This window comes from Cololabis saira, chromosome 7 (assembly GCF_033807715.1).
Source record: "Cololabis saira isolate AMF1-May2022 chromosome 7, fColSai1.1, whole genome shotgun sequence".
NCBI classification, from domain to species: Eukaryota; Metazoa; Chordata; class Actinopteri; order Beloniformes; family Belonidae; genus Cololabis; species Cololabis saira.
Window position 1 is genome coordinate 32,614,693 of NC_084593.1, and position 13,220 is coordinate 32,627,912.

Consider the following 13,220-nt stretch of genomic DNA (forward strand, 5'->3'; position numbering starts at 1 on the left):
CCAGGTTGTCTTTTTTAATATGTAACATTACAAGTTTTCTGAGAATGTATGTTAAAAATGTGCAAATGAGGGATGTTGGATACATATGGATAAACAGCAGTCCTAAGGATAAACCCCTCCAGCCAGAGTTACAGCATCACTACGGCGCCACATAGCGGCTCAAAGTTACTGTGCTGCTTTTGGAGAAAAAACACACAAACGCTGGAGAGAAAACTACTTTTGTACAAAGTACTTCCGGTGGGGTCACCGCCGAGCCGCAGCCAGACTAACCGTATTTCTGCTCTTTATCCACGGCGTGGTTGCTGTCATGTGAGCCTGTTTATGCTGCAGTTTAAAAGACAAAAGTATGTAAATAGTCGTGTCCCGCAGCTCCCCCGCTGTCGTCTGGAGCCTGGCCGACACGCTGAGAGCAGAGAGCAGAGAGCAGGAGGAAGCAGTAGCCGACCATCTTTATTCTGCTGCCAGCAATAACAAGAGACACACCAGGCTAGCTCCAAGTGGAGGCTGAGTAGTTTTCAATTTATTGTTTCTTTTATACCGGATAAAAGCAGTGGTCACCAATCCCCCCCGTGTGAACACAGACACGACTCCCGGACATTGCAGCTCCTCAAAGCCCGGCAACTTGGGGAAGTTTCGGATCAGAAGACTGGCTGTTAAGAATTAGTATTCCCGTTTTTTCATGTTTCCAACAGGTTTATCTTCCCCTAATCCCCAACCACCGCCAACCCAGGAGGTTAGACCCGCGTCCACCGATGTCAAAAACGGCAGTGGTAACATCACATCTCCGAAGAAGAGGAAGATAAACGGCTCCGAGAGGGAAGAAAGCAGTGACACGATCTCCTCCTCGCCTCCCAAAACCCTCACTTATTCCTCCCCGTCCTCCTCCTCCTGCTCTCCCACCTCGCTTCACATCCAGAAGAAGTTGAGGTTCGAGGACTCGGTGGACTTAATTGGACTGGGTGTGAAAATGGCTGAAGAGGCTGCCGCCGCCGCCGCTTCTTCGTGCTCCAATAACAAAAGCAAAGCCATGTTCCTGCCCGGCGGCGCGGGCCACCACGCCAACGGGCTGAGCAAGAGCGCAGCCTCCGGCACCTTCTCCAGCAGCAAGCCCGGGGCCGCCAAGAAACTAGTCATCAAGAACTTCAGAGGTACCACACTAACACACTGCTGGAGAGGATGGGATCCCAGTACATCCCAGTACCATAGTCAGTACTCGAGATGAGGGGGGGTGGCATCCCCCCTGTAAAACTGCCATCCCTCCTTTCCATCCCTTATGTCATTTCATCAATGAATGTGGTATCACTGCTATTTCAACATTTAGAGTCATCACCAGAAAAATAACACCAGAAAAATAACTTTTTCTACTTATTTCAAGTGAAAATCTACTTGAAACAGGTGAAAATTGTTGTTTTTTCCAGTGATGACTCTTGTTTTAAGTGTAATGAGACTTTTTTACTAAAATTAGACATTTTAACTAGAAATAGGCAGTACTCGAGTTGAGGGGGGATGGCATCCCCCCCTGAAATAAAAACGGTCAAAATCATCCCCCCTGTAAAACTGCCATCCCTCCTTTCCATCCCTTATGTCATTTCATCAATGAATGTGGTATCACTGCTATTTCAACATTTAGAGTCATCACCAGAAAAATAACACCAGAAAAATAACTTTTTCTACTTATTTCAAGTGAAAATCTACTTGAAACAGGTGAAAATTGTTGTTTTTTCCAGTGATGACTCTTGTTTTAAGTGTAATGAGACTTTTTTACTAAAATTAGACATTTTAACTAGAAATAGGCAGTACTCGAGTTGAGGGGGGATGGCATCCCCCCCTGAAATAAAAACGGTCAAAATCATCCCCCCTGTAAAACTGCCATCCCTCCTTTCCATCCCTTATGTCATTTCATCAATGAATGTGGTATCACTGCTATTTCAACATTTAGAGTCATCAACAGAAAAATAACACCAGAAAAATAACTTTTTCCACTTATTTCAAGTGAAAATCTACTTGAAACAGGTGAAAATTGTTGTTTTTTCCAGTGATGACTCTTGTTTTAAGTGTAATGAGATTTTTTTTACTAAGATTAGACATTTTAACTAGAAATAGGACAAATATTCTTGTTAAGATTTTGAGTTTTTGCAGTGATCCATTTTACTTATCCTGTGAAGGACAGAGTCATGTTGATAAGTTCAGAAAACTGTTTTTTATTTTTGTGTTTTGATGTATTTGATGTAAGCCCAGTGGATATTTAAAGCTTACAGAAGGCTGCATTTAACTGCTGCTATGTCATTCCTGCAGTATTTCTGCAGGTGTTTTGGTCAGTGCTATTATTTGTAATGTATCATATTATTTGTAATCAGCACAAATTATCTGTCCCCATATGATAAAATCCACCATCCCCCCTGATTTTTTTTTTTTTTTTACAACTCGAGTACTGACCATAGTCCATGGGCCAGACCAGATGTCAGTACCACTCAGAGTGACAAAACTTGCTTATCATTTTTGAAAAGATCCATGTCTGTAGATGATATTCTGGTATGATAACCCTTCCTGAGTGGCAGCTGTATCATAGTTATCAGCTCATGAAGTTGCCCACCCCCTTCAGAAAATTACACTTTAGATGCTGGTGCATGTCCTGGTTTAGACTTATGTACAGGATATCTGTCAATGTTTCACAATATTGTCTTTGGTATCATTTTAAAGGGGTCCTGTGAGTATTCCAGTTTATGTATTTTGTGTCTCTGTTGTTCCTAGATGACACAGGGCTAAAAGATGGTATATCATTTAGGTGAAAATTGTGTAAAAATGTGTGTTGTTTATAGTTTAAAGAGCTGCAGTGACCTCTATGTTGGTCAGAAAGATTCACATCTTAGCTTGAATGAATGCTTTAAAGGTCCCCTTTAAAATGATAACAAAGACAATATTGAGAAACATTGACAGATATCCTGTACATGAGTCTAAACCAGGACATGCACCAGCATCTAAAATGTAACTTCATGAGCTGATAACTATGATAAGGTGCCACTCAGGAAGGGTTATCATACCAACATTTTATCTATAGGCATGGATATTTTCAAAAATCATAATTAAGTTTCGTCACCTTGAGTTGTACTGACAAGTGAAATTTTGGGCCTCGGCCCATGGACTACCAGGAAAACACTTGACAGCTCAGTCTGACAAGTCTATGTTGATACAGTGGTGTGATGGTCCCTTCAAAACACTAGTGCACTTAAACTGACAACATGTCTTTACTGAACAGTCTTGGCTCGCTTTTAGACTGTGACAAACAGTTAAATGTGTCAATAGTAATGATTTAGCTTGGAGAATTAACTAAAAACTGTAAAATGTGTCTTAAAATTGCTCTGATGTTCCTAAATTGATATTTTAAGGCGGTCAGTGTTGTCGAAAGTCTTGGTAGTTCATTGCCAGGCTCATAATGGGACATAAATGATTAAGCATGGACACCGAAAACAGGTAAAAAGGAAAACGCACTATTATCGATGCTTGATATAGCCAGATGATATTGCGGCAGTGGTTTGAAATGTTAACATTTAATTACATAGTTTTGTAGAGCTAAAAATAAATACACATCAAACACAAAAAAAAACATGAAAATAAGTAGAGATGCACCAATCAGGATTTTGAGGGCCGATCTCCAAAATCAGTATCTGCCGATCCCGATATTGCCGATCACCGATCACAGCGCCAAATCCATAAATTCGTCAATAGTGTTGTCTGATGTACAACACTGACATTGTATTATTAGGTATAAAAATTAGCAGATGAGAAAGTATCATGAATTGTCTGTTTTATTTCAGGCTGAGGCAATATGCAATATTTCACCCTTTAGAGACGACTTAGACTCAGCTTACAAAGAGTAAGTGTAGCTACTAGTTTAAGCTTTCCTGCGGCGGTTTGTTGTTGTAAAAGTCATCTGATCGGCCCGCTTTGAACTGTTATTTTCCGATCTCCGATCAAATCCGATAGGGGCCTTATCGGGCTAATACCAATCGGTTTCCGATCGATCAGTGCCTCTCTACCGAAAACAGGTAAAAAGTAAAACGCACTATTATTGATACTTGATATAGCCAGATAATATTGCAGCAGTGGTTTGAAATGTTAACATTTAATTACATAGTTTTTTAGAGCTAAAAATCAATAAACACATCAAACACTAAAAAAAACATGAAAATAAGCAACAATTAGGAAACAAATACAGGCACTGAACCTTTGAAATATGTAGATTGAATGACTAAAATAGCATCAGGAAGGTTTGATGTCCTTCGAGTTTAAAAGGTACCTGACTACATAGTGTGACAAGATTTAAAATGAGAGAGACGATGCATCTCAGGTGGTTTCACATCTGAAAACATGATCCAGTAACCATATACCCGGTACTTCATCCAATGAAAGTATGTTATCCAGCTATACTTTAGATACCACAAAAATGATAACAATGTTGGCGTTAAATGACGCTCCCTTACCACTGAGCTCCACTGTCCCACTGTGGTTTGGTATTGTCAACGTATGTTGTGCTTTGTTTTGCTCACAGAAAAGCCCAAGTTGCCTGAGAACTACACACAAGAAACCTGGCAGAAGCTGAAAGAAGCAGTGGAGGCCATACAGAACAGCACTTCAATCAAGTACAATTTAGAGGAGCTTTACCAGGTATCAACAGATCCACTGGTTTCTCACTGGAAACGAGCTGAGTGTGCAGTTATGTGAGGAGAAACTTTAGGTTTTGTGGTGTTACAGATTAGGACACAATTAAAGGAAAATCAATTCATCACAAAAATATCAAAAATGTACCAAAAATTGGAGTTGTGTGTTTAAAAAAAAAGTTTGCTTTTTTTGTTTGCTAATTTGAGGTGTGTTTAGCGTCAGGATTGAGGTCAAAGAAGCAATTGTTTCTGTTAAATCAGTCCGGTTATAATACAATTATAATACTCTCTTTATTTCATTTTGCAGCTTATTAACAATTCAATTTCATTCGTTTATTTATTGCCACTTCACAAAGTAATCTGAAGGCAGCTTTCACAGAAAGCCCTCAGAATTTACTAAATTACATTTTATCCAATTAAATTAAAATGTTATTCCAGTTCATAATATCATTATTTGTAAAATGCAAATTTGATGTAACGCCAATTCATAAAAATAGCCTATATAAGGAATCCTACAAATTGCATCAAATCATCACTTTACTGCAATTCCTTGTTTTGAGCAAGGAGGTGACTGAGGTGACTGAATAGAGGGGAAGAAACCTGGTTAACGGCCAAAAAGCTTCCAGCAGAACCAGACCGGTTAGTTTTCTGAAAAGGTAAAAAAAAAATATTCAAGACCGTCATCAGTCAGACAAGAGTGTGTGTCTTGGTGTTCACCCAGTCAGTTCTGAGAGAATGAACATGGCAGCACAGCTGAGAAATGTACTTCTTATCAAACCATAACCCTTTAGGGACAATGTGCTTTGGACAGATGAGACCAAGATGGAGACATTTAGGCATAATTTACAGCGCTACCTTTGTGGAAATACAGATCATAAACACAATTCCTTCATCCTTATCTTTGAAAGTGTACTTTCTCCATGATGGTGTGGTCTGCAAGCAACCACTCGACTCTTGCCATATATGCGAAACAGTTTTGTGTTTTGTTTTTTTCCTCCACAGGCTGTTGAAAACCTCTGTTCCCATAAGATATCTGCCAAGCTTTACAAACAGCTGAGGGCTGTGTGTGAAGACCACATCAAGGCACAAATTGATCAATTCAGAGAATATCCTTTGACGTTTGAATTACTCAGAGCAGTTGAAATATACATGTATACTGTACAGTAAAGTTCTTAAATTAAACTCCAGTTTTGACTTAACTTTGTTCATACGGATGCCTTGGACAGTGTGCTTTTCCTGAAGAAAATTGACAAGTGCTGGCAAGATCATTGCAGACAAATGGTAAGTTGTATCACTTTCAAGAAATGTGCATTATAATATGTTAATTCTACCATAGGAGATGCTGAATTTTCTTTTTGAGGCTCAAGCCTGCTCCCATAAAAATGATTCACTTCCATACCTAATTTAGATTTGGCAGCTTTCGGTTGAGAAGTAGTCACTTTTGCACAGCAGTATATTTAAAACACCTCAATATCAAGTAAAGCTTTGTGTAGGTTCATTCAGAATACTGTGTACCCTGGATGTTATCCCTTGGAAATTTAGTGATGTTAGTCGGATCTGGTGTTGACCGACTCATTTTAGGGCACAAATTCACAGTGCACATGGATGGAAGACGAACTCTTCATCTGATTTACCTCCTTACATCTGCTTTTGGGTGTTTCGTTGTGACTGAAGAATGAACCAATGTTAGAAGTGATCATCTTCAGTGTGAAAGCTGTCACAGAATGTGATGTCATCACAAATTACAGTCCATCTTAAAATCAAAATGTACAAAGAGGTGTCAGAGCCTTCTGGAGATAGTTCAAAGGCGGTAAGAGTGCCTGGTGTGATGCGTCATTGCACGGGTGACAAACAGGAAAGCTGGTAGTTTATTTAAAACTCCAACTTTTGACGTTTTTATTCAATACCAGAATTAGTAGAAAAAATGTCAATATTGATTAAAAAACATCCAGTATAGATAACTCTTTAACACAACCGAATTGGTTAATTCACTGTTTCCAAAATGCAACTTAGCAGCATCTAGGGTCAGAAACAGTTTCGAAAACATGGCCATCTTAAACTTTGACAAGACAGGCTGATATTTGTTGTGAAACTGCAGCTAAAGCAACCCATCCAACAGGGTGAAAGGCACAAACAGTCATAATAAAAATCACTGAAGAGAAGATGGTCAAAATGAATTAATTGGTTGTTAGAGCAAAGAACAGGTTATCAAGCTTGAAAATAGTCTAAAAGATCCTTTTATACCTTATTTTTAATGTGAATGTTTCTTATTGTTTTACAGATCATGATTAGGAGTATATTTTTGTTTTTGGATCGCACTTATGTTTTACAAAATTCAATGCTGCCATCAATCTGGTGAGTAATGCTCATTGATCTTATATGTGGCTGATTGGTGTCAAACGTGGTTGCTGATGTAGCGGCTGTGATCTGCAGGGACATGGGTCTGGAGCTGTTCAGGTTCTACATCATCAGCGATCTGAAGGTCCAGAGTAAAACCATTGACGGGATTCTGTTGCTCATCGAGAGGGAGAGAAATGGAGAGGCCATAGACCGCAGTCTCCTGAGGAGCCTGCTGAGCATGCTGTCTGACCTTCAAGTACTTATTCATCATTATCTTGTTGCATGATGTGTTAAACTTGTAGATGTGTATTTGAAGAGACAAATTGTTGGGATTTTATATCGGTCCTTTACTACAAAAACAATGTACCTGTGTCAGTGTTTAGTTTGCTTTTATATCCTGCACCGAAAGGATGATGAGGTGTCAGTCTCGTTGACAAATGGTTTTAATGGAACCTGTGCTTTGCTCGCCCTTGACAGATTTATCAAGACTCTTTTGAGCAGCGCTTTTTGGAGGAAACCAATCGACTGTATGCTGCGGAGGGACAGAGGCTGATGCAGGAGAGAGAGGTGATATATGTGACCTAATGCTCTGCAGACACTTTCATTTCAGGGATGCACAAAGGGCAGTTTTACATATTAGAGATGATGGGATGTTGCTAGAGAATATTAAAGGGCAATTATTTTGTTAATCATTTTAAAAAGCCTCATAAGAAGGATTTACATTTTTTATTTTCCATGTCCTGTGTAGGTAATATATTTAGGTTTTGGATCAATGGCAGAACCAAACAAGTCTTCTGCAGATATGAAAAAAGATTTACAGAATCCAACCACATACACATTTAACCAGAATCAAACATCCACTAAAAGCCCTTTTTAGTTGTTTTCCTTTGCAACTGAACATGTTGATGCCATGTTTGGTGCTGTCATTTTGGGACAACTGTGTGACTGTGTGACGACTGTGTGTGTAGGTTGAAGCGAGTAATATTTGCGTATCACTTGCAACACATAAGTCTGAACAGTTGTGGTCACATCAACAGAGAGACACGCCCAGTGTTGGTGGGTTAACTAACTTAGCTAATCAAATAAAGATGATAAAGATGAGTTTAACATTTTTTTATGATGGCCTAAATAAACAGCAGAGCTGTCCAAACTTTACTGCTTCATGTTTTCTTCCACAGTAGTTAACTGCACTTACTTTCTCAGTCTGAAAAAAAAATGAGCAAGACAAAACTAAGCTCAAAAACCTTCTGGCACTTGCAACATTTTTCTTTAAAATGCTTACATGGTTCACATTACCACAGAATGCAAGGGACGCTAATATGAACGATCACGATGATGAGACATGTTAACATCTAATATGAGAAAACATGCCTCTGTAATGACTTTTTGTTTGCCTCAGTCACATTACTTCACAATCCTATTAAAATGGGAAATATTCCACCATGGCTCTGTACGTCAGCGTCGAGAACATGTCAGAAGGAAGCCTTAAGGGTTGTAAGCGCACGAGTTTAATACCTGAATGCAATTTGACAGATTTGGTGAAGCACTCAGAGCTGTGCTGCATGTTTAAAGAAGTTGAGAACTCCACTTTTGGTGTATGTGTTCATTGTTTTGTTTTTCTTTTTTAAAGGTACCAGAATATCTCCACCATGTCAACAAACGCTTAGAGGAGGAGGCCGACAGAGTAATCACATATCTTGACCAGAGCACACAGTGAGTGTCGATCTTGAGCATTTAGAGTCACAATTAATGGTAATACGTACATGAATGACCTGAGCTTTTTTCTTTTTTCTTTCAGAAAACCACTCATTGCTACTGTGGAAAAGCAGTTGCTGGGTGAACATCTTACTGCAACTCTCCAAAAAGGTACACACGTGCAAATATTTAACATAAACTTATAACATTAAGCAAATCAGTCAATCAATCTTTTTATTTAGACTCAGGTCCATTAAAAAAGACTAGACAAATGTCTATAATGCATTTTAAATGTACCTGGTGGGAAGATGACTTTGGCTATGTTCTGCTGGTGAACTTGCAGGGCTGACTCACCTGCTGGATGAGAACAGGATTCAGGATTTGTCTCTTCTCTATCAACTCTTCAGTCGAGTGCGAGGTGGTGTTCAAGTGCTCCTGCAGCACTGGATAGAGTACATTAAGGTACGATGGCTCTAAAAAAAATAGCTGTATGACGATGATTTATAATCCACCATGTACTTTTGTTATTTCTGTTTTAGGACATTGCATTTTCTTTCTCTCTCTCATTAAATTTCTGTGTAATAACAATTCCCATTCAGGCTTTTGGAAGCACAATCGTAATCAACCCAGAAAAAGACAAAACAATGGTGCAAGAATTGCTGGACTTCAAGGATAAAGTGGATCACATCATTGATGTGTGCTTCCTGAAGAATGAGAAGTTTGTCAACGCCATGAAGGAGGCGTTTGAAACGTTCATCAACAAACGGCCAAATAAACCCGCAGAACTCATAGGTTAGTAACAAAGCCTTCTCCCCAATCATCAGTGCTACACTGTGAATGATTCAGATATGCAGTCATACTTTCTTTCTTTCCTTCCATCTGTCTTTCACAGCAAAACATGTTGATTCAAAGCTGAGAGCAGGAAACAAAGAAGCAACAGATGAAGAACTGGAGAAGATGCTTGATAAGATCATGATTATCTTTAGATTCATCTATGGTAATATTTTTTCTGTTTACTTTTGGTTCTGTTGAGTTTTTTTCCTTCCCTTTGGTGAGTTTTTGTTTTGTAATCATATTTTGTTATTGTAGGTAAAGATGTGTTTGAGGCCTTTTATAAAAAGGATCTGGCAAAGAGGTTGCTGGTCGGAAAAAGTGCCTCAGTAGATGCAGAAAAATCGATGTTGTCAAAACTGAAACATGGTCAGTGTCACTTCTAAACATTCATAAACATGTGTGCAAAGTAAAAGATCACATAAAGATGATCCTAGCATTACCACTGAATACACATTGACACAGACTTGTTTTGATTTTTTTTCTCAGAATGTGGAGCAGCATTCACCAGCAAACTAGAAGGAATGTTCAAGGACATGGAGCTTTCTAAAGACATCATGATTCAGTTCAAACAGGTGAGGACAACAGAACTTACAGGTACATCTCAGTAGCTGAGCGTTTATACCCAAGCTGAGTTTGTCCACAAATAGATAACCAAAGTCCATCTAGGGGTAAGTTTTTGTGCTGTTGCTGCTTTAAACCGCCACTGAAAACAAAAGTTACTGGATGTTTCTGCAGTTCAGTCGGTGTTTTGGAGCTGAGAAAAGTCACTTTTAATTAAAATACCTTTAAATACAAGACGGACGTGAAGTAAACATTCCACCAAAGAAGAGTTTTTCACGTTACAATAATAAAAAAAAAAGACAGCAGAAAAAAAGACAGTCCTCAGCAGAGTTCTCTGCTCTGAGACGCTGGGAGTTTGACAACTTATGACACTTACTGACAGATCTCAGAGCATTAACTGAGCAAGACAGTTTGTTTTAATTGAACCAAGCTGCTTAAATGTTCAATAACTACCCTCACATTACAGATAATTGAATATATCTGTCACCTATGATCTCTGCTTTTTGCCAGTATTTCTGTAACTTATGTTTTCATAGTGTGGGCATCTCTTGCTACTTTCACAGTCCAGCTTTTAGCACACTAAACATGCTGGCAGGAGAAAGATTGAGTAAGTCTATCTATGATCCTCTTTGGCAGTGGTGCATCTTATTTGTCTGATGAAAGCTTGTGAATCTGCCAGGTTAAAAATGGGGTGAGTGATGGCAGTCTGCTGTTTTAAGTGGATCTGCAAAAATTGAATCCGCAAAAACTACAATTAAGCTATGTCTTAGTGCTTGCAGCTTGGGTTCATAGTAGGTCGATAGCTATCCGACATTTGCAGTGAGATGCTGGCCCACAATGTGTTACTCAAACACATTAGCCATCCATCCATGTGTAAATAGTCCCCTGTGTACCTACGCGTGAGACTGTCAACTTGCTCCTTCAATTCTCAGAGTATAAATTTGATTGATCTTGTTTTTAGCGCTTCCGGCATCTGTAGTGCCATGTTTCACTTTAGTTGCTCACAAAAGTAATCCTGATATTTATCTCATGATTTCTTTGCAACATAAATAGGCAGCCTAAGTTTACTAATTCTGGCATCTGTGGATGAGGAAATTCTGTGAGCAGACTGAACAGTTTGCTATGTACTTACGAGACAGACAGCTGGCTTAGTTGACTCATTTGAGGCTCATGCATAGTAGTTACTATTTATAGCACCATCCTGTCTTTTTAACATGTTTCGTGAATCAATTGTCAAATACAAATAACATGTTTTCATAGAAATCAAAAGAAAATGAGTACAACAATTGAACATGGATCTGTACTCAAATTACATCGTAGTAATTTTTATTTCATCTGGTTTAGAATAGAATGGAACTTTATTGTCAATATACACATTTTCATTAGTACGACAATTTTAAGGAGCTTGCCGAGCTATAATGCAAAAAGAAAAACAAGGAAGAATAATAATAATAATAATTTTTTTTAAAAAGTAATTCTTTACTTTACCAACAGAAGAATAAAAAACAATTCATAGAAATGACACAGGGGGGCGTTAAAGTAAAATGTGTTTTGAATAGAGAATATAATTTTGAATGTACTATGAAAAAAAACGAATAAATAAAATGAGGGTTTAAGGTGTTGGGGGGGTTATGGAAGCATCTGTTTCTGAGACTATATGAGTGTACAGAGACCTATTTGAATAAAGCAGTAGGGTATGTCATATAAACACGACCTACCAAAGCGATCCGCAGCAGTCTGTTACTGCGGTGTGTGATTACAGTTTTAGAGCAGCACATGTCAAGCTGTGAGGAAGCACTGGTGTTATAACATAGGCTTTGGCTGTCATTGAGAGAGATTATTTTGATGCTAGGTAAGAGTGATTACACACAAATGTAACGACTCACCCCTTAACCTCACATTGAACAAATAATTATTATTATTTCCTGTGACAGCATGATGTAAGACCTGGACTGCATCATTTAGTTTCATCATCAGTGGTTGCCTTTACCTACAACATCATAGTATGATATTATTTGATAATGGGCTACGGTAGTGAAATATGTACACATTTGCTGAGAATAATTTTGAAACAAAAGCAGCATATTTTTACCATTTTGAATGTAAACATGATGAAGTGGCTAAGAATAGAGAAGCTTCTTTAACTGTTCATCCTGCTCAATAATGTCAAAACTAATTTGATAGCACTTTTTCAAATCTGTGTGTTTGTCATTCAGACTAGGTTTCATGTATAGTTTTTTTTTTTTATATATATTCTTTGGTGCCTAAAGTAACTTTTGTTTATTTCCACTTTGAGGTATTCATATAAACCCTGATCAATGTTTGCAAGTACATATGATATAAAAGATGAAGATTTAATATGTGCAAAAGGTGGCAGTTCGGAGTGTGACGTGTCTGTTCTTTTCGAGTATATGCAGTGCCAAAACATTCCCGGTAATATTGAGCTGACGGTGAACATCCTCACTATGGGCTACTGGCCAACCTACGTCCCCATGGAAGTGCACCTGCCTGCTGAGGTTGGTGATGAGCAAATATTGATATCTTTGGGACATTATGTTTTTATAACCCCACATGCAATAAATGTGCTCGGCGTTGCTTTGTTTCACTTCTGTTGTCTTTGTCCAGATGGTGCGACTCCAAGAGATCTTTAAGACTTTCTACCTGGGCAAACACAGTGGCAGGAAGCTGCAGTGGCAGTCAACACTAGGTCATTGTGTCTTAAAAGCTGAATTTAAAGAGGTTGGTAACTCTTTTTTTGTTGTCTTTTGATCACTTGGTGGCAACAGCCTAATATTAATAGTTGTCTTTCATTTTTCTTGCAAAAGGGCAAGAAGGAGCTTCAGGTGTCACTGTTTCAAACACTTGTGTTGTTGATGTTTAACGAAGGAGAAGAGTTCACCCTGGAAGAAATCAAACTGGCAACAGGAATAGGTTTGTAATACCCCGTGGAATTTCCCTTGGCAGCAAAAGTGTTTTTCAAGCAGAAATGACGCTCTCGTTATTCATTAGAACTGATCAGTGCCTTGTGTTTTGGTTTACAGAGGATAGCGAACTGCGCCGGACGCTGCAGTCGCTTGCTTGTGGAAAAGCACGCGTCCTCACCAAAATCCCAAAAAGCAAAGATGTGGAGGA

General features: G+C 38.7%; 1 protein-coding gene across 2 annotated transcripts in view; it reads left to right on the forward strand.

The window, feature by feature from the left end:
* Positions 1-225: 225 nt before the first annotated feature.
* The window catches only part of cul4b (cullin 4B), a 15,996-nt gene continuing 3,001 nt past the window's right edge, over positions 226-13,220 (forward strand). The window contains exons 1-18 of one of the 2 annotated variants that reach the window (XM_061725671.1): positions 226-1,148; positions 4,550-4,665; positions 5,661-5,764; positions 5,870-5,939; positions 6,940-7,013; positions 7,092-7,254; positions 7,476-7,565; positions 8,629-8,711; positions 8,797-8,864; positions 9,037-9,155; positions 9,293-9,485; positions 9,586-9,690; positions 9,783-9,893; positions 10,014-10,099; positions 12,497-12,604; positions 12,714-12,827; positions 12,914-13,019; positions 13,130-13,220. The exon at positions 13,130-13,220 is cut by the window's right edge and continues 82 nt beyond it. In XM_061725671.1, coding sequence (XP_061581655.1) covers positions 680-1,148; positions 4,550-4,665; positions 5,661-5,764; positions 5,870-5,939; positions 6,940-7,013; positions 7,092-7,254; positions 7,476-7,565; positions 8,629-8,711; positions 8,797-8,864; positions 9,037-9,155; positions 9,293-9,485; positions 9,586-9,690; positions 9,783-9,893; positions 10,014-10,099; positions 12,497-12,604; positions 12,714-12,827; positions 12,914-13,019; positions 13,130-13,220 — 2,270 coding nt within the window. In that variant the 5' untranslated portion in view covers positions 226-679. The remainder of the gene's footprint in view (positions 1,149-4,549; positions 4,666-5,660; positions 5,765-5,869; positions 5,940-6,939; positions 7,014-7,091; positions 7,255-7,475; positions 7,566-8,628; positions 8,712-8,796; positions 8,865-9,036; positions 9,156-9,292; positions 9,486-9,585; positions 9,691-9,782; positions 9,894-10,013; positions 10,100-12,496; positions 12,605-12,713; positions 12,828-12,913; positions 13,020-13,129) is intronic. The other variant, XM_061725674.1, reaches the window with a different exon arrangement.